At 45.3% G+C, this 20809-nt stretch overlaps 3 protein-coding genes across 3 annotated transcripts; 1 reads left to right on the top strand and 2 right to left on the bottom strand.

Annotated features, from left to right (window-relative positions):
• Positions 1–986: 986 nt before the first annotated feature.
• On the bottom strand, positions 987–5060 carry EDB93DRAFT_1250352 (uncharacterized protein; the record flags this gene model as incomplete). Its single annotated transcript, XM_041453000.1, has 10 exons — positions 987–1634; positions 1693–2624; positions 2681–2825; positions 2878–3055; positions 3129–3295; positions 3347–3490; positions 3546–3653; positions 3702–3857; positions 3917–4093; positions 4146–5060. 10 exons carry the CDS (start codon positions 5058–5060, stop codon positions 987–989), a joined length of 3570 nt encoding a protein of 1189 aa, XP_041307737.1.
• A 6621-nt stretch (positions 5061–11681) lies between these two features.
• EDB93DRAFT_1103926 (uncharacterized protein) lies at positions 11682–13055 on the top strand (the record flags this gene model as incomplete). The annotated part of the gene is made up of 4 exons (XM_041447363.1): positions 11682–11733; positions 12156–12281; positions 12436–12509; positions 12576–13055. 4 exons carry the CDS (start codon positions 11682–11684, stop codon positions 13053–13055), a joined length of 732 nt encoding a protein of 243 aa, XP_041307736.1.
• A 7356-nt stretch (positions 13056–20411) lies between these two features.
• On the bottom strand, positions 20412–20648 carry EDB93DRAFT_1061429 (uncharacterized protein; the record flags this gene model as incomplete). The annotated part of the gene is made up of 1 exon (XM_041444834.1): positions 20412–20648. A coding segment is annotated over one exon (237 nt), but the record flags the coding sequence as incomplete, so codon positions are not given.
• Between the last annotated feature and the right edge of the window lie 161 nt (positions 20649–20809).

Genomic DNA, 20809 nt, shown 5'->3' with positions numbered 1-20809 from the left:
TGGGATTACCTTGCGCTTCTTGCGCTTCCCCAGCAGCACTGTTTTCCGACAATTCTATCGGGGTCAGCAGTTGCCAGATCACATCAGCTGTCCATTCAATTTCGGAAGTCGCGACTCCGCGACAATTGTAAGTGGTTAGACTGTTGTCCCTTAAAGGTCCCGATAAAAGGCATGGTGATAATCAAAGCTCACGCAGATTACCACTCTATTACGCCTCAGTTAAGTCATTAAGCGAACGATAAGCATGACGTTCGCACTCTTCTTGCTCCTCTACGTCGACCATTGACCTCGTATATTTCGTCGACTTAGCTTTTCTGTTCCCCACCCTCCTCTCCTCAGGTTCAATCGCGCAGCAACGCGATCAGCCACCTTGCTAACCCTCGGAACAATGATCCTAAACCATTCTCGCCGAGGCCCTGAAGGGTCAAACTTAGCCAGGAAACAGCGACCCTTGCAGCTCACCTCTTTCCTTTAGGCTAAAGCCTCTTCGAGGCCGGCGGGCGCAAAAACCTTTCACCCTCCAAACGACATTACACAAACGTGGCACAATCGTTCAGCATTTAGTTTGAATCAAGTCGTTTTCTTCTGCACACGAACGGTACGCCAGGGAACTCGGGTAAGCAACCGATGACGACGACAACAAGTGTAAAGTATTTCATGTTCATTTTTCCTCAAGTTCAATATTAGGTAATGTGCAAACTACGTTTTTAGGTAGGATTAGCCTTAGTCGTGGCCCAACTTTGAGCGTCCCTGGATAGATAGCGATAAACGAGCATCTCAATCCATAGACTGACTAATAGCTTTGAGTATTCATTCTTCTAGACAGTTACTATACTAATATACTATTCGTTATTCTTTTAGGGACATCTTACAGAGTGGATCTAGAAAACTAATTCACTCGAGCTGTCAATCCCTTGGAAAGAAGCATAATAATAAACGCTCTCCCGAAACTGGTGTGTTATTGTTGAAAGGATCCATGCATACAATTAAAGTACTTCCAGTGTCCTGATGTCCATCAAGTAGCTGATAGAAGTCATGTCTTTAACCTGCGCAATGATATCATGATCTGATGCGATCCTCTTGAATTCTCCGTTGCGTTGCCGCGCGAACAAGAACGCACCAAAAGGCTGTCCAAGGCGAACAATCAATCGCAATGCCTGCGAGTGAGAATCGGAATAACTTGGCCCAGTTCGTGCAGGGAGTGAATGGTGTGACGAAGATTCGGACACGGACCCATTGTCCAAACTCTGCGCATCGTCTGTAGGGTCATGCAGCTCAAGGAGATCACGACTCCATGGACGAACAAGCAAGATCGTCTGCCAGGAGGGCGGCGGCCTTGCCGGCGAGAACGGGGTGAACATGTCTTCTGTGGTGATCTGCAGGTTGCGAAGCCCCTCTGACTCAAGTTCATACATATATGTATCCTGGTCGTGACCTGGCCTCCGCCTGGCTTCTGTGACCGGAAATACAATGCAAGGCAGATGCAACCGGCGGTGCGAGAAACGGGGAGCGCTCAGGTAGTCAAGTGCCTGATATAATTTCGAGGCTGACTGTGGAGCCACAACACCTCGCAGCGAGGAGACCAAAGACTGAATCTCAGCTTCGGATAGAAATGTACAATTTACATGGTGGAGCTTCATATGAAGTGATGTCAGCTGGTAGACAGCTATTGAACTCCGATGATTCTCCAACCCAGTCCAGCGCAGTAATATCGCCTGACTGAGCTACGATTTCCTGTAGGAGCCGCCCGAGTGCGTTCTGCTTCTTCTCGCCATAATCAACACGCAGGCGGACGCCAAAGATGCCAAATAACGAATATGCAATGTCTTCTTGCAATGTGGTAATACGTGTCGATGCCCACTGAAGTTTCTCGCGGGCGCCTCTTATGGCTGGACGGAAGACCACGATGGCTCGTCGATCTATGCCCGTCGCGTATTCCAGTTCCTCCATGATTGCAGCGGAATCCTTGTGGTTGGGAGTGCAATCGCCGAGATAAAGAGTCCAATCCTTCTGGTAAAATAGAATGACGTTGGGAGCGAGGAATTCTTGAACCGTCCATCCGCGTGTGTTCCAAGCGCTCTTTGCCAATGCGCCAGGCTTTGATGAAGGTGGAACATCCAAGAGGTATACAATTGTGAGAGCGGAGTGGTGATACCAGACGAACATGGAGTTGACCGATTCTTGGAATTCAACGTTGTTGCTCTTGTCAATACAGCATGTATCGCTCCATGCCCAGCGATAACCCAAATCACGAGCAGTTTTGCAGAAGGATTGCAATTTCACGATACCGCCAACTGGATCTAACCCATAGATGACCTTGCCCTGGATGTCCTGTAGCAGCGGCTCCTTCCCTTCCCACCTGTGCGATAGCATGGCATATCGGAAGTACGACATTACCACTTCTTTGATTTGCGTCGTTGTGAAGCCTGGGTGCGTGATTGTGGTTGATACGAGCTTCTTGTATTCTATACTCGCTTTGAAGGTGCATATCTGTGCCTCTCGATCGCATAAGAGCCCAGTGCTGGTGTCGAGTACACGCAGCGGAGCATCATCAAGTTGAGCATCAATAGCCTTTTGAATAGCACGGTCCACTTCAGATGGTCTAAGATACCACTGGCGCAACTCTGCAGACAAGTCAAAGCATGTCAAAGCATGTCAAAGCATGAACTCTGTGGCTTACTTCGTGTCTCAGTGTCAGAGGCATTATCTAGCTTTGAGAGCATGATTCTGAAGGCATCTATTGCCTCATCATAGCGTTGTGCACCATGAAGCGCTGCGTGCTTCAAACGGTATCCGAGATAAGATAAAGAGTCGAGTTCGATAACCTATGCGTCACTACAATAAGTATAGGTTAAAAAAGGATAAATACCATCGCACCTTCTGCGCATCAAGAAGTGCTTCTGTCCACAGCCTTTTCCCCAACATTGCCTGACTACGATTGGCGAAGACGACATAGGATGCAGAATCCAGGTCGATCGCTGCCGAGTATAAGTCAATGGCCCTGTCAAAATGGTTTACAGCGAGGGCAGCATCTCCGCCGGTAAGAAGGAGCGCGCTGCATTTTTCCGTAAAATCTGAGTGGAATGGAGGTGAGGATTGTAGCCTGCGCGACATCACGAATTCCAGACTTGCCTTTACACCGATCAAGGCAGCTGGCCTTGGTTTTTTCGTCCATATCGTCCATCATGAATCGGTATGATTTCACGGCATCTTGAAGTTTGCCTGCCCGAAGGAGTGAATCACAACGATTCTGGTGTGCAGTGAGCCACAACGATTTGAGATCCCAGCCGAAGAGCTGGACAAGGGACTCGGTTATGAAAAGTGTATCGGATGTGTACTAACGTACCACCACCAAATCCTCGTAAATTTCATGGATATCTGATTTCGATGATAGATTGCTGGAGTCAAGAGCGGCAGTGAAATGTTCAGCGGCTTCGTCGTGACGTGCGCCATCCAAGGCTTTGAGTCCGAGTTGAACCCGTAGATATGCCTGATGGCGAGTTGCAAAGATTAGCAGTGACCCAGTGTATCTGCATGATACTTACTTCCACAATATGACATGCGCGAGTGTCGGCGTTGGGACAACCGATAGTGAGCTCTTTGAGGAGCAGGTTTGCCTCATCATGTTGATCAGCATTGAAGAGGGCGATGGCCTGAGGTAGGCAATGAAACAGAGAGTATCAGAAGCCAATGTAACATACCTTGATCAAGAGTAGGAAATGGTGGATTTGTGAATCTTGATTCGTGTACATTGATGCAACATCGAATGCTGCTCTCGCGTTCTGGACATGGCCTGTTCCACAGAGAGCAATACCCTTGGAGATATATCCTGTCAAAGAGGGCTGGACGCTGATAGACTACGTCGCCGTCGAGTCAACCTTTTGTAAGGGGGTCGTGATCAGTGCATATGACGCACCTTGATTGCATCCTGAAGAGCGTGATCCCAATGGCATTTTCGCGCCATAACGAAAGAACGATGGGCGTAGGAAGTATAATTGTTCGGATCGGTGTTGACATCTTGGGTGAGTAGTTCCCCAGCGGTAGATAAGTCACCATATATGCATGCATTGCGGGCTGTCGTGATGGCTAGGATCTGCACCACACATGCTCGAATTGTTGTATATGATTCAGGGACAAAAACATACCTTTGAATTAGGTATTGCCCACTCCGAGATGATATTATCTTCACCTCCGCTTAGGATGTGGTTACCGTCCACGGAGAAAGTGATACATTTCAACTTGGATGGGTGCTTGAAGATGGCGATAGTTCGTTGATCCGAGAGCCACCAGAGACGGACATGGTTGTCACCAGATGCGGAGGCGACGAATGTGCCAGCAGGATGAATGGCAATGGCATCGATAAATGAAGAATGGCCCGTCCAGGGATCACCGACCTGCTTCCAGGTTGCTGTGTTCCATTTGCGTATGGTAGGATCGTATTTATTGCCAGCTGTAAGAAGGCATGTACCGTCGGGCGTCCATGCGAGCGACAAGTTCCGTAAGGCATGAGCCTTGAAGGATGCGAACCACACCCTGTCCCTGCCTGGATTATAAATTTTGATATCGTTGTCTGTTGCAATGGCAAGAAGTTCTCCAGAGGGTGAATACCGTACGCAGTTGACTTTACCACCACACTGTGTTGGATTTCCCTGCTGCTCCCAGGTATCGGTGTTCCATAACTTCGTCGTTCCATCATGTGAACCAGTGGCTAGCACTGTCCCATAGGGAGAAAAATCCAGTGATTTGGTCAGAGTGGAATGGGCTTGGATTTTGGTGAGCAATTTGCCAGTTTCTCCGTGCCAGATAATGATCACTCCGCCTTTATCACCGCTTGCTATCAATTGCCCATCTCGTGATACTGTCAATGTCTCCACCCCATCGTTATGCCCTTCCATCTTCTTCAACACAACACCCGTCTTCATGTCCCATATACACAGTATCTCATCATGCGAGCCCGTAACCATCCGTCGTTTATCGGGGAAAACTGCGACTGCCTTTACGCACTTTTCATGGCCTTTGAACCTTCGCAGGGGCACGGTAATTGGAATTAGATTCAACATTTTACTGGATTTTGATGGTGTTGAGCAAGGTCAAGGTGGACTTTAGAGGGATTGTATCTTTCTCTAAGCTGCAGAGGTGCGTATATCATGCGTTTTATGGTGTTTCGCATTGACCTAAGTACCTTATTTCAATAGACGCCCAGGACACTCAAGGCTGTTCGCCTCTACGCCTCCGACATCCCCGTAAATTAGTAATGCACCTTCTTGTCGGACCCGCTGTCCCCGACAGCATCAGGAAAACGTCGAGTTCCTTTTCGGTCCTTAGCGTACTTAAAGTTACTTAAAAATAGTCTTAAGGCGGGTAAGGAGAATAAGGAACTAATGAATTACTTAGCGAAATTTATTCTAAGGAGCGAAGTCGTTACAAGGCGGTTAAGGCATCAAAGGTAGATTTATTTGCAAAAGTAAAATAAGGCGCCTGCTGAGCGCCAAAAAATATATACATGTTATTTACGTTAGCGTCTTCTTGAATAAGCACTGATTAGTGCTGTCCACATTACAGGTTATATTTTAATATAATATTATTATTAATCATTATCTTGATTATAATACGGGCTCGCGGAGGGGCTCTGCATACACCGTACAATCCAGTACATTACATTATAGTATGACCTGTGTATTTAATCATAATCTTTAAACTTTGAATGGAGCAATCAGATTGACGTGGATAAGGTGAAAACTGTACAGCTGGAGCAGTAGTAGTTCCCACGCTCCACTGTGGTCAGCGCTCAGCGCAGAATTTAATATCTTTGCGCTTCTTGTTATCAGGGCAGCACAACTTCATGGCGCAATTGGGCGAGCAGCAAAAACAGCTTGCCCAATCACTTGCTGATCTTCATTCTGTTATAGCCAAACTCCCTGGTTCATTGCCAGAAGCAGCCGAGGATGGTCCGATTGGCCATCACTTACGTGATTTCAGCATTGATGAAGATGAAGGTCCGTTTTACTCATTCAACTGTGCCTGGGAACAAGTGTTTCAGCACTCCGAGAATGAACGGCAAAAACTGGTCATGCAAGGAAGACACGGTGTCATTCTCGCACACAATTTTGCTGTGCACTTTGCTGCACTACCGAACATCGAGCAACACAATGGACTCATCTTGATGAACGAGCGCATCAAAGCACTTATCAAACTGCTTCACGACATGTATGTAATTTCCTGTATCCTCTGCGCAATGCTATTTAATATTATAATGTCAGTGCTCCTATGAGTTCTTCAAAAAAGGCTTCCAGTGGCCTTGTCCTCCGCATCAAACGAACATTGGCTAAAGGTGAAGGTTCTGTTATACTCGTATATGTCACTAACATAATTTAAAGATGCTGAGAGTGATCTGGATGATCGCAACTATGTTCCACCGTGCAGAGACCCTGTTTCCGATGACAACAGTATGAGTGACACTGAGGTGGTTCCAGCAGAGGCATGATGGTAACTTGGATTGATATGTTGACACTGACTCTTATGCAGGGGAGTGACAAGCCTAAGAAGAAGAAGCAGAAGACTTGGGTGACTTCACTCTTACAAATTTCTTGTCTCGCCATGCTAACTCAGTCATCGAGGCTCCCATACGAAGTGAGAAGTCCGAAAGTGAGATTGATGTAGAGGAGGTTGAGGTCCATGCTGGATGGAATCCTTTGAAAGGACAATGGGCAATGCTACAGTTTGCTCCATCAGTTGCTACGAATAAAAAAGGAGACCCTGTGTGGAAATGGAAGTGTAACTGGTGCGAGTAAGTTGTCAATTACATCACTGCAGGCACATTACTACGAACTCATATCCTATCCAGCACATTTCGGACATCAGCTCGCACACCACGATGCACATCCTATGATGCTGAAACTATTAAGGCACCCCCTTCAAGTAATTTTATCTCGCACCTGCCAAAATGTCCTAGGTTGCCAACAGAACATTCCTTCAACTCATGGTGTGCACAGAAATCAAACGGAGTGCAAGTCACCACAGAAACTCCTGGTCCTGGTCCTCAAAGGCAGATCATGCGAAATTTCGTGCAGTGAGGAATCAAGCATCCTGCTAAGCAGCTTATGAGAAGGACTTGGCGTGAAACTCTGGTGAAGGGTATTGTTGAAGATGACCTTCTGTACTTGCTCGTTGAAAAACGAGGCATGAAGTGAACATTCATGCTGATTCTTCCAACAGGTTATTCATTACCTTCACGTCAAACTGTTTGTCATGATATTGATAGGCTCTATGAGGGCATGAATAAAAAAATCAATGCAGTCCTTCAGGTGAGATTTATCGTGCTCAGACAGACATCAGTATAAATTAACAAATTTTGTAGTCGAACACATCACAGCTTGCCTTCTCAAGTGATATATGGACCAGCAAAAACTCAGTTTATGCTTTTCTTGGTTCCATAGTCTCCTGGATCAATGACGAGTGGGAGCTCATGGAATCTCCCCTTGAGCTTATTGCACTTGATGGAGATCACTCAGGGAAAGTATCTGGCAAGCTACTGTTCAAGGTGCTGAAGCACCGAAAACTGACTAGCAAGATCAGTGGGTTCATGGTCAGCTTCACGGAGATTTGTCACTCATCTCTCAATAGTTGCACATGCTACAGACAACACAGCGAGTAACACGACAATGAACGAGGCACTGACAAAACAGATTGCTGATGAAGGCTCCCACTTGCATCGTGCAAATATGCAAATTGGCCGTGCAGCTCATGTCATCAATCTCGTTGTGCAGTATGTAGCGTGATATTCACCTTTCACAAGACTGATGAAGTATAATACTGGCAGGGCAATATTGCACGGGCTTCACACTGCTCCAAACCCTGATGAGGAAGACCTCTATGAGAGTGCTTGACAGTTCCCGCTTACATACTCACCTGATGACAACCCCGAAGTCCAGCAAGAAATGGAAGAGATGCAAAAAGAGGCAAAGAAAAATGATGGGGATGACAACACGAACCAAGGTGATGAATCAGATGCTTATGTTTCCAGTGATGATGAAGGTGCTGTGACCATGAGTAAGAGTGCCAAAAAAGTGAAGAAGAATCAATATCTCACTGCAGTTGAAAAGGTAGGTGTATTTTGCTATCCGAGTCAGTTCTGATGCCGCTTTCAGCTTCATGCAATTGTAGTCGACATTCTCGCTTCAGAGGTTTGTTGGAAACGGATGCGCCGAATTATCCGTCAACTATGTGACTCACGTTACAAGGGGCTTGTTCCCATTCACAGCATGCTCATTCGGTGGAACATGACACTTGCAGAAATTGACTGAGCTATGAAGCTTAAGCCAGTACGTAGTTTTGCAATCAACTCACTTGACCAGGGCAGCTTACATCATTCAGGCAATCAACCAATGGGTTGATCAACTCGATGCACGTCTCATTGGGAAAAAGAAGCGCGCCGCAATCCGCAAGAAGAAGAAATTATATTTGAGCGTCAGTGACTGGGAATTCCTCGAACACCTTTCCTCAATTCTCGTTGTGTGTTTTTATTTTTTATTTTTTGCTCATTCATAACTCACAGTACTCGTTCCAGCTGTTTTACACTTCAACACTCGACCTCTCACGCAAACACGTCCCTACCATATGTTACACACTCCCGCTGTACAAGCAGCTTGAGTTGCACATGGACACTTATTGCCATCAAGCCTCAGAGGAAACTGATGTTCACGGACTCGAAGATGCACTTGTGGCTGGCCTCAACAAACTTCGGATTCACATGGAGAAGGCTCTAGTATCTGATTACCTGTTACAAGAACATCTAGACGCTTGGGCCCCTACCATTTTTCTCCTAATCCTCCTCGTATCAGCCCTCGCGTCATACCCTTACCCTGACCTTACCCTCATCATCCTTGTCATCCTCGCATTTCCTTTTGCTCTCTACCTGTCGCTGCAGCAAAGCCAGTACATTTGGCCGGACCCTTTCGCTGATGAAGCATACCCATGCTCCGTTCCACCACCTGACTGATCCTGTGGACAGTCCCCTTTATCCTTACCATCCGGACGGTAACCTATGATACGATGCACGACGCATCCCCTCTGCCCTGTTCCCTTTCTTGATCTCTGACTCGGTGCGCAGTCGCACATGCGACTTATACTTAGATCCGCAGCTGCACGATCGTGCCCTTGCGTGTTTCACTTCTTATTTCGATCTTTGACTCACTTTCTTATCTAGCACGTTCTACCTCGACCAAATGTGCCTTCCTGTTATGGTTATACCCTTTACCGATTACCTCTCCTGGTAGTACGAGTTATCACCCACTAATACGTCTCCTGTCCTCTATATAAACTCGCTACCATGTACCATATTCCTTAACTTGAATCTACTTGGTTCTTGACCTCCTACTCTCACCAGAGTGATCCTTCTGCCTTGCCAGCAGTCTATATTCTATCTTCTTATCTGCTCATCGTGGATAAGCCTATAGTCTCGATCTTTGCTCATCGACTTCGTCGACAAGCAAAGCCCCTGTTAACTAGTTGGACTTCTGTCCTTCTAATTAACGATGATCCTTATGATTAACCTTCGGGTGTCGTAAGCCTAGGCCGATATAGCTTATTGTCTCGCACCCGCATGACATAAGCTACCCAATTTGGACATAGGCATCAAATCTTACTTGCCGAAGCCTCGCCAAGTAAGACCCCTAACCTTGGGCTAGCCCAAGGACGTCCTCGACCGTTGACGACACAAGCTCTGTTTGAGCGTCGCCAACAGATACCATCCAAGTCGTAACATTACCCTTTGTTGGGTGCTGGTGAGTTTTTTTTTTTCACATCAGAAGTGTAATCATATTGCTGTTTCTAGTTCTACATCCGAGAATGAGAGTCTCATATTTTGAGGACGAGAGCTTGTGGTCAAACACCAATCTCATGGCTCATGTGCGAATTCTTCTCAATCATATGTACCAGGTATACTCTGAGGATAGCATGGACAGTTCCCCCATCATTCCCACTACTACTGTTGACCCTGTCTCGCCCATCAAACATTCTGCTTTCAAGTCAGCAGTCAAGATGCACATGCAGAAAGCTGGCCCTACTAGTGCATCTCAGAAAGAAGTTGACATTTACCCTCAAGTGACTGTAGACCATGGTGAGTACAAGTATACCTCAAATTTGATATGAACTTACCAATAATGTTTGCAGGAATCAAAACAGAGTGTGCGGCTTGAGCGTAGAGTGACTGTTGATCCTGGTGAGTACAAGGATATATCAAATTTGATGAGAACTTACTGAACTTTGCAATAGTCTCATCTTGTTGACTTGAAATTAGTACTGTCAGTTTGGTACAAGTGTATAATACAAACCTTGAGATCTGTCCGTGCCAAAGAGTGCCTCGAAGAATGACTCTATGAAGACGGAGTCCTACCAGATCTCCATGGCTGCTGTCATGGTACACAAGCAGACTCTTCAGCAATGTCAGGCTTGAGGTAAACAGTGAGGGAAGGTGTTTTGATTTTGGTAGCAACATTGATGATCTCTTTCAGACGCAGGTAGGGATTAGCATGGGTATATGAAACCCACATTGGTTGTGGGTGTGGGTATGTTGTGGGTGTGGGTATGTGACGCATGACACTGAGTGTCACATTCTTACTGGAGACACTGGCATAATGGAACATATTAAGCATCATCTGCATAGCCAGTTCACCAATTGATTGAGTGGCAAGCATGCCACACATTTCTCCTGGGTTCACCAGTGACTGGTTGAACTTGGCCTCCACTTTGCCAAGTCAAATGCCTCTCTGGTAAGATCGCACTGTTTGAGTACGCGGCGAGTGGAGATGGTGGCCTGTGGGGGAGGAAGGAGAACAATGTACCTGGTAAGATGGTACTGTTCAAGTATGTGGCAAGTGGAGATGGTGGCCCGTCACCTCACCCTGTGGGAATAATGCATTACTATTGTAATTACAAGACACATGTATTGCATTAATCATTGTAATGGCTTATGACACATTTACATAATGATAACTATTAATTTTAGTTAGAGGTTGGGGGTTAGATGTTAGATGTTAGAAGGTTAGTTAGGTAGTCAGAGGTTAGCAGTTAGCAGTTAGTTAGAGTTAGTTAGATGTTAGCTAGTGGTCAGGTTATGATTATATTCTGTCTTTGAAAGTTAAATGTTAAATTAAAGGCTGGTGCACTGATAGTTACAGTAGTTAATGCAATACATCAATCTTGTAACTATCATTAATTAATGCATTAAAAGGACAGGATGGCCTGGGCCCGTAGGGGAGGGAGGAGAACTGTTAAGGTCGTACTCTCGTATTAACAGATCCGATAGGGCTTCGGCCTCAGCTTGTACGCTGTGCCCCTTTCCCAAGTACTGTCCCTTATTTCAGAGAGGGAGATATAACACATCTGAAGGATCAGACAAGTACCGTAATGATATCCGAAGGTCGTCTGGATAACAGAAACATGCATAAGACTAATCTGGACAGGTCCGGACTAGAAAACAACAGAGTATAGACTATCCAAAGATAGAGTCGGAGATGTAGACTTATAAGATACAATCCTTAAGTCTCGGAATGCGACAGGAGCTTAACTAGGCTTGAGTCCAGAGGACAGAAAGAGAACAAACTAAGATGATATTTGAACTGAGGTATTACAGGGCATATACAAGGGTTTATATACTAGAAGACTATCCAAGGCTATGCACAATGTACAAGCAAAGTTTATCACAAGTTAAATGCGAGTCGGAAATTAGCACAGGTTAACGGATCATAAAGCATAGCTGGAAGTAAGGATAACTGAGATACCTGGAACAAGGAATACTGAATAAAGGAATAGGCTGTGATTAATGTTATATGAACAGGAAATGAATAGGAAGCTTATCATATCTCAGATCAGAAGCGGATCTGTATATTGGATCTGATCAGATCTAGGGTCCAAGGTCCAGATAAGAAGCGTGGATATATGGGATATGACAGTATCCCCCCCTTAGGGCTGATCCCTAGAGGCACAGGAACGATTGGTCTGGACTTAACAAAAATAGCGCGAGATGATGGAGAAGTCGATGGAAGGAGTTTCTGAGTTTGGATTCAGATAGGTATACAGAAGGCATGGTGTCTTAAATTGATTCTTCCCTTCCCACTTTTCAATCTCTATAACACTTTGGTCAATATGTCTGGCAGCAACCTCAAATCTCAGAAATCCTGCTAAGCAGAAACTGGATGAGCTTAAGCAGCAACTGGCGGATGCGGAGAAAGCAGCCCGGATGGAGGAAGAGGAGCAGAAACACCAGGAAGAGGAATGGAAGTGTAAGAAAGAGTTGGAAAGGATTAAGCGGGCCAAAATTTGAATGGAGGCAGAGCAAAAATGTCGCAGGGAGATAGTGGAGGAAATGGTGAGTTTCAGATTTGTGTGAGGGTTTCTTTCCTAACAGACGAAAGTCTCGTGCTATGTCTGTGGAAGGGGACAGACCCTGCGCATGGTGTGTCGACAAGGGTCGGAACTGCCTCTGGAAGGACGCAGAGAAGAATGTCCTGGTGAGTCATCCAGATATCTCGGATCCAAGTTTTCTGACATTTGGATAGACCAAATCTTGCAACCAGTGCCAGAAGGACAAGGGTACTTGTCCTGGAAGGCCCGGAACTGTGAAGGTTCCTAAGGGCAAGAAGAGACAGCGTGCTGCCGGATCTCCATCTCTGAAGGGCAAGGGTAAGAGATGCCAGAAGAGTCTGACTCTGGATGTTGCGGAGGACATGGAATATGACGACCAGGCTTGGGTGGCCACTGCCAATAACATTGTGGCAGAACTGGCTTGGACCAGCACACTCCTGGAAAGGAGCATTGAGGCGGCAGAAGGCAGCAGGGCTGCAGCGGACCGGATGAGTTCCGGACTTGAGGTGTTCCTTAGGCAACAGAGGGAGTTTCAGGCCCTTCTGTTTGGGAGGCTTGGAAAGGTGGATGAGGTACATCTGGAAGTGGCTCGGATGATGCTGGAAGTTGAGGAGGAGAATGAGGAGATGGGTAAGGCATCCAGAAGTGATGCAGGTGGATCTGGAGAGGCGGAAGGGTCTATGGAGATGTAGAAATTTTGGGTCTGTTCCTGTTTCTGTCCTTAAATGTACTTGTAACTACTCTGCACAATATGTACTTCAAGTTTGAATAGGACCGGGTTTGCTCGGATATGCAGAGTGAAAATCCGATATTAATTTGGATGCATTTCTGAGCTCTGTTGCAAGCAACCACGAGGTTTCTTCATCTGTTCCTTCATATCTCGACCACCAAATGAGGTATAGGAGTTGGCATTGTTGTCTCCAGCGGTCCAATTTGGAGTCAAGGATTTCAGATATCTCATATTCTGGTTCTCTGTCGATTTCGACCGGAGGTGGAGGAGGCTGGATGCGATCAGGAATAGTGTTGGGAGATACTGGTTCTAATTGGGATATGTGAAAGACCAGATGTACGGAACACATGGAATCCGGAAGTTGGATGGTGAAGGAATGCGTACCTGGACAAGCTATGACTTCGAATGGACCTAAGTTCTTTTCTGAGAGTTTTTTGGATGGACAGGTGGATTGGAAGTATTTCGCCTTGACAAAGACCTGATCTCTGATTTTCAGATCCAGAGCAGGTTTACGTTTGGCATCCGCAGGTCCTTGATATCTTTCTTGTGCGTGGGCCATTTCTTCTCGAAGGAACTGATGAAGTTGGTCAAGATCTATGGCATATTCTCGTGTGCGGGCGGATGAGAGATCATGTTCTGGATGAACAGATAGGTTTGGATGATAATCTTTGTTAGCGAAAAAGGGAGATACCCCAGTGGTAGCACTTGGAGCGTTGTTGTAGGTGAATTCTGCTAACAGAAGGAGTTCCGACCAGTTATCCTGCTGATAATTGCAGTATATCCAGAGGTATTGTTCGAGGGTTTGGTTGGCTTGTTCGGTTTGTCTATCTCCTTCTGGATGATATCTGGATGTGAAGTGGAGGACCATATCTAACACTTTTCCTAAGGACTGGAAGAAGTGGGATACAAATTCTGCTCCTCAGTCCGAAGTTACGTGGGATGGAACTCCGTGCTTAGAGAATATGTGGAGGATAAACAGGCGAGCGAGGTCCGAAGAGGTAATGGTGTCATGGGTCGGGATGAATATGGCTTGTTTGGATAGGCAATCAATGACGACGAGGATGGCAGTAAAGCTGGATGAGTCCGGAAGGTGCTCTATGAAATCCATGGATATGGAGTTCCAAGGCTTTTCTGGTATGGGTAGCTGTTTGAGTAATCCATACGGTTTGTGTCTCGGAACCTTAGCTCGGGCACAGGAAGTAAAGGACTTAACATAGTCCTTAACATAAGTGCGAATTCCTGGCCAAGTATACTCGCATCGGATGAGGTCTAATGTCCGATTTTGCCTGAAGTGTCCGGACAAGGGATGATCATGAGTATTCTGGAGGACGCAAAGTTGGAGGTTGTTGGATTCTGGAACATATATACGGTTGTCACAGTGGAGGAAGCCACTATCGTCTACTGCCCATCTCGGATCCGAGGGTTCTGGAAGATGGTTGGATGTGATAGGGTCATTGGAGAGTGCGATCAGGATGTTTTTGTGGAGCTGGTCGATATTGATCAGAATGGCTGCCCTAAGAACCGGAGTTGCTAAAGTTGAGGCTCATAGGGACAAAGCTAACTGTTCTGAGGTGAATACCGGATGGAAATTATGGGGATTAACTTGAGCATAGTCCTTATCCCCCTCTTTGAGGTAGACGTCCCAGCATCTAGTAAGGGAATCCAGTTTAGCTCTGAGTTTTCTGGGATGGAAACTGATGACAAGATTGAACTGATGGAGAAATTCTGACCAGTGGGCCTGACGACAAGAAAGGAGTTTGGTGGTGGAGAAATACTTAAGGTTCTTGTGGTCCGTGACAACATCTATAGGCTCGGATGAGCCTTCTAGGTAATGTTGCCAGGTCCAGAAGGCTTCATGTATGGCTAGTAGTTCCTTATCATGAGTGTCGTAGTTGAGTTCTGGAGCGGTAAGCATTCGTGAATAAAATGCTACCGGGCGAAGCTCTGAGTCCGGACATACTATGGAAAGTATTCCGGCTATAGCATAGTCAGAAGTGTTGGTTTCTATGACTATTGGAACATTCGGAATCCAATGTGTTAGCACCAGAGCAGAAGTGAAGGCTTTCTTGAGTGTTTCAAACAACTTTCGACAATTTTTGGAAAAGTCCCAAGGAGCACCCTTGCAGGTAAGACGGGTAAGAGGAACAACAATATCCGAGTAGTTGAAGATGAATTGATAGTAGAAATTTGTGAATCCAAGGAAGGATTGAATATCCTTAACTTTCTGAGGTTCAGGCCAGTCTATGATGGCCCAGATCTTCTCGGACGACATGGTCAGGCCGTCCGGAGATAGGAGGTAACCAAGGTATTTGACAGATGTGGTATGGAATGTGCATTTTTCTGGTTTGGCATAGAGTCGATGTTTTCGGAGGCGAAGTAGGACTTCTCGGACATGTTTCTTATGGGATGCAAGGTCTTGGGAATAGATGAGGATGTCGTCCAGATATACGATAATGCATACATCCAGCATATTGGCAAACACGCTATTGACAAAGCATTGGAATGCGGCCAGAGTGTTAGTGAGACCCTCTGGCATTACTAACCACTCATAAGAGCCATAGCGCGTTCAGAAGGCAGTCTTCCATTCATCTCCTTCCGCTATCCGGACAAGACAATAAGCGGATTGGAGGTCAATTTTGGTATAGACTTTAGCATGGCTTGGAGAGTCTAGGAGGTTGGAAATGAGGGGTAACAGATATTGGTCTTTCTTGGTAATCTGGTTAAGTCCATGGAAATCCACACAGAGGTGGAGGGAGCCATCCTTCTTCTTGACAAATGAGAGGAGCTCCATGAGGAGAGGATGAGGACTGGAGGAGTCCATTGAAAATGTTTTTGTCAAGAAACTTCTGGAGGGCTTCAAGCTCAACCAGGAGAGAGAATAGATGGTTCCGAGGGGTGGACTAGTTCCTTCTTCTGACTCGATCTTGAGATCATAAGAACGATGAGGAGGAAGTTGGCTAGCTTGGCCTTTATTGAAAACATCTGCAAATTCATGATATTCAAAGGGAATCTTGGAGAGGTCTGGCGGATCGGACGAGAGGGTAGTGGAATGAAGGTTTGCGCCGGGTGGATGAAGGTAAATGCTGGACTGGACCGATCCTTCCATTTTGCAGGCCCTGCAAAAGGCAACTGCATTTATTAAGAAAATACTAGGGATGGTTTTGTCAGTGGAGGTACTGGGTGTAGTTGGAGGAGGTGATTCTTCCGCTGGAAGAGAGGTATCTGGAGATGGAAGCGATGTCGGGGGTGTCAAAGGCATTCCATGAGTAGTTGTTCGGAAGTCGATGCTGCCCGAAACACAGTCAATCAATGGATTGTGTGGAGTGAGCCAGCTATATCTGAGAACGATAAAACAAGAAGAATCCAAAGGAGTAACAAAAAATGTATCGGAGGTCACTACACTGGACGAGAAACAGATGGGTAAATCTACGGCTTCGGAAATCATACTATTACAAGTACCATCAAACAAATGAAGAGAAATCAGAGGTATCGGATATGTAGGGATTTTATATTTTTGAATGAAACTAGAGTCTATACAACAATGTGAGGAACCACAGTCTATAAGAGACGAAAAGTCAGAAGAGATACATATGGACAAAGAGAGTTCAGATCAGTAAGTGAAACAGCATTGAGACATAGCTCCATTGCACAGGTGGAGTCAACGCAATCCTTGCCCCACTGAAGAAGAGGAATCTAAACTGTGGGCAAAGTTGGTGCTAAGCTAAGCAAACACAGATAGACCTGGGCACAAGTATAATCGTCGACAAAGGGCAGCTAACTGGGTAAAAGGACAACCTCTCTTATAAAAAGAGGGACACCAAACCAATGATAGGGAGATAAACCACTAAGGTGCGCAAGGCAAATGCATTGCAAGAAGCGAAAGGTGAACACGCGCGATGATGCGCGAGTGCAAAATGCGAGAGGGTGAAGTGGGCGACACGAAAGTAAGTGCGCGCGAGCGAAAGGGAACAGTGAATGAGTGAGAGAGAGTATGGATAGGCGATACGAAAAGACTGTTAACACCCCAACTAAGGTTGGCTGATGCTAAGGTGGATATGTGGATGTGCAAGGCTCAGATAGTCACTGGCAACAACGAGTAAAATTCCTTGTATCTAAGACACAGAGAAAGTGGGCAGAAAATTGACCTAGTACATAAATAATAGGAGGGTATAAGTAAAGTAGCTAAGTGGCGCTAGGCGTGCAGGTCTGATGTAATGAGCCGAACAGGTTAAAAATAGTACGCAATGTATGTAACAGGGTTTCGGTTACGCGTGAAGCACAGAGCTGAGTATTAGCGATGGAAACCAATTAAACAAAAAGGAAATATGATGGGAAAATGCACCAATGAACATCTAAGGACATGGAATGGACGGACGGACGGGTGCATGGACAATGCGAGTGTGGATGTGCAAAGTGCAGGAATGCATGAAGCCGCACACAAAACCTGCAAAATAAAATATAAGTGCGCTAATGTGCCAGATGTATCCTGTGGATTAGAGCTGGAGTTTGTAGGGAAAGTGGGAGAATTCAGAGGGAAGTGCCTGTGGAGACACGAGGCTCTACACTGCACGGATTCAAGAGGGTTGCAGACTATTTTTTGTCTCATCCGAGACTTCCGGTTTGGCTTCTGGAGTGACTACTGCAGCATGGCCTTTGGCAGCATGCAAAGTCAACTTGGTGCATTCCTGAGCCGTATGGCCGGGTCCACTGTCTTGATAACCAAGGGTCTTATATAAAGTCGTGTAAATGTAATGACACCACAATTACACTTTGGATAAGACTTCTTGCCAGTCCTCGATTAACACGGTCTACAACTTTTCCTATTTTATGGTAGATAATGTGTGAGTTCTTGGGAGGCTTGCTAAACTAATCTTTATTAAGATTGACCTAGCTGGAGCTTTATTTTTCTTTATTGAAACTCAAATCTCTTGTCTAGGAATAAGCTTCTAGACATGTAATTCGGTTTCTGGGACGTATTTGCCTAGGAAATCTCCTTCTAGGCTCTGGACTTGAATACTGGAACTAGTGAGACGTGGTCTCAAATATACAAGATTTGACCAAGATCGCTTGGTCTATGGGCACTGGAACTATGAGACAACAGTCTCAAGTATACAATATATGTTCAAGATTGCTTGAACAAATGGGACTGGAACTTGACTAAGATCGCTTGGTCTATGGGACAACTAGTGAGATGTGGTCTCAACAATATGATAGATGACTAAGATCACTTAGTCAAAGGGCACAGAGCAATGAGACAAAGGGGTCTCAAAGACAATATATGTGACCAAGAACACTTGGTCTATAGCACTAAATAAGTTTCTAAGGTAAGAAACTTATAATCTCAAGGGAATGCTTTTCCCTGCACTTGTCTCACTTCAAAGGGACTAACTTTGCAAGTGAAATATCTGATAGGCAGATTGCTACAAATGGGAGATCATATTTTTTTGAGGGAGAATGGGCTCTCCTTATATACATTTTGTGTGGGAAAGTAACCTAGGTTCACAAACAATAAAAAATAAGGAGGTGTCACAACCCAATAACAAATTAACACTGGGCAGAGACTAGGACTCGGACTAAGGTTATCACAACAAAAGGAAATGAGTAAGTACGTCTTGTATTGCTACAATGATGTAGATACAAGAGGTTTGAACTAAGGAACTATCGACCAAGATGTGCTACCTATATACAACTATTGAAACTGAGATTGAAACTGAGATACAACTACTAGCCAATCATAAAAAGGAAAAGGGAATCGTACCATAGAACATTGTAGAATACTAAAGAAGTATCACATGATCATATCTTATCTTATCATATCTAATCTAATCTTGATCACAATCAAAGAACTCGTCTTCTTCATCAGTCACATCGAAGACACATGTTGTGGGCGCTAAAGGGATCTCAGAACTAGTTGACGCCTTTACTGTAGGGTTAGGTTTTGGTTTAGGCGCTATGTATTGACGCTTAGGAAGATTCAAGAAAGAATAATGGTTTGTTAAAGGTACTTGTGACAGGAGGACCAATCAAAATATTGGGTCAAACCCTAATAAAAGAATAAAATAAGAAGCTATGACATCATTGTGGAGCAGAACATTCTGGAATGTGGAGTAATGACATCATAATGACATCATTGTGGAGTAGAATATTCTAGAGTTTGATGACATAATATCTTTCAACAGAATACCTGCAGGAGTATCTGTGGAGTCTTATGACATCATAATGACATCATACCCTATGGGTACAATTTTATGAAGTGTCAGGTGAGTCAAAGCATTCTAATGAAAAAGTAAAGTAAAGAAACACTAGAGAAAGGTAGGTAGCAAAAATAAGACAGTTGGCAGGAATTGAAACACGGTCTTTGTGGATAGGTTTTTTTATAGGCTTTGTACTTTTCTCTATGGTTTTTCTCTAGCCAAAGTGAATAAGCCAAAGGCAATGCTATACCTTAACCTTCATTTCTCTTCTCACATCAACTAGGTCTATATGTGATTCCCATCTCACATTAGACTTTTTCCATCAAAACATATTCAGATCGTAAAACTTGGGGAAAACTGGAAATATGGACCATGGTTTAAAACCAAGATATGGGTTGACTAGTCTGAGGACTGAGCTAACAGACTTTGTCTTTTGAGGGTCACCTAGTATTCATGTCCATGCATGATTCCCACATCATGCAAGACACCACCACAGAACAGACAGAGTTTATTATCCATCCACCTCTTGTGCTCTTCGTAGGTGAGCTTGCCATCTTTCCCTAGCTTGGAGGTAAGATCTGGAGCTTTAGAAGTGGAGGAGGATGAGGAGGCCACGGGTTTGTCGGATTTATTCGCAGGTCCAGATGGACCGAAGGACGTGCATTTGGATGAGGACTGCTTTGGTGGGTTGGAGGATGTGGTGGGTTGGAGGATGTGGTGGACTTGGTTTCATGGGCAACTTCTCCCTTCCATTCCCAGTATCGAGTGTCAATATTCTGGGCAAGGATTTTATATTCGGATAGGGTAGATGGTTTAGCCATGCGACTGATCTTGTCCTTGATGCGAGCTGGAAGTCCGTTATAGAACTGATGTCAGAGAGCACCGTCTCCCCAACCTCGGACTTGAGAAGCTAGATGCTGGGATTCAACAACATACTCATTGATCCGTTGTCCATCACGCATATGGAGCTGCTCTAGCTGCATCTCCGCATCTATGGATGGATCATGTGGTCTGAAATTAGTCTGCAATTCAAACATGAATGCGGAATAGTCATCCGACCAGTCCAGACGATTGTCTAGATCATCAGACAGGAGGTCCGGTTCAAACCATTTGAGGGCCATACCCTTGAGGTAGGATTGGGCAAAGTTGACCTTAGCCCGTCTGGTATGGAAGGCTCTAGGTCTACTTTGAAAATTGAGTTTGCATTGAATGAAGAATGCACATAGCTTCTGAGGCTCAGTGCCATCGAAAATGCCGGGTTCTCGGACTTTGACTTTGGAGTCATTGGATGGGATAGGACAATGATTGTTGCGTGCAAGGTTATTGATAGCTTCGGAAAGACGTAGCATGACTCGGTCTTGTGGATTAAGTCCATTGTCTTTATTGTCATTATCTGGGCCATCATCTGGGTCACCTCCAAAATCATCTGGAGGATTTCCCCCAGGGGTGTCGTCTTCATCATCTGGAGGCCCTCCAGCAGGCATGCGTGTAGGGGTCTCTGGATGCCAATGATTTAGGATTT

The sequence above is a fragment of the Suillus bovinus genome, assembly GCF_016758785.1.
Source record: "Suillus bovinus strain UH-Sbo-P2 chromosome Unknown EDB93scaffold_27, whole genome shotgun sequence".
NCBI classification, from domain to species: domain Eukaryota; kingdom Fungi; phylum Basidiomycota; class Agaricomycetes; order Boletales; family Suillaceae; genus Suillus; species Suillus bovinus.
This window is presented reverse-complemented; position numbering and strand designations above follow the sequence as displayed.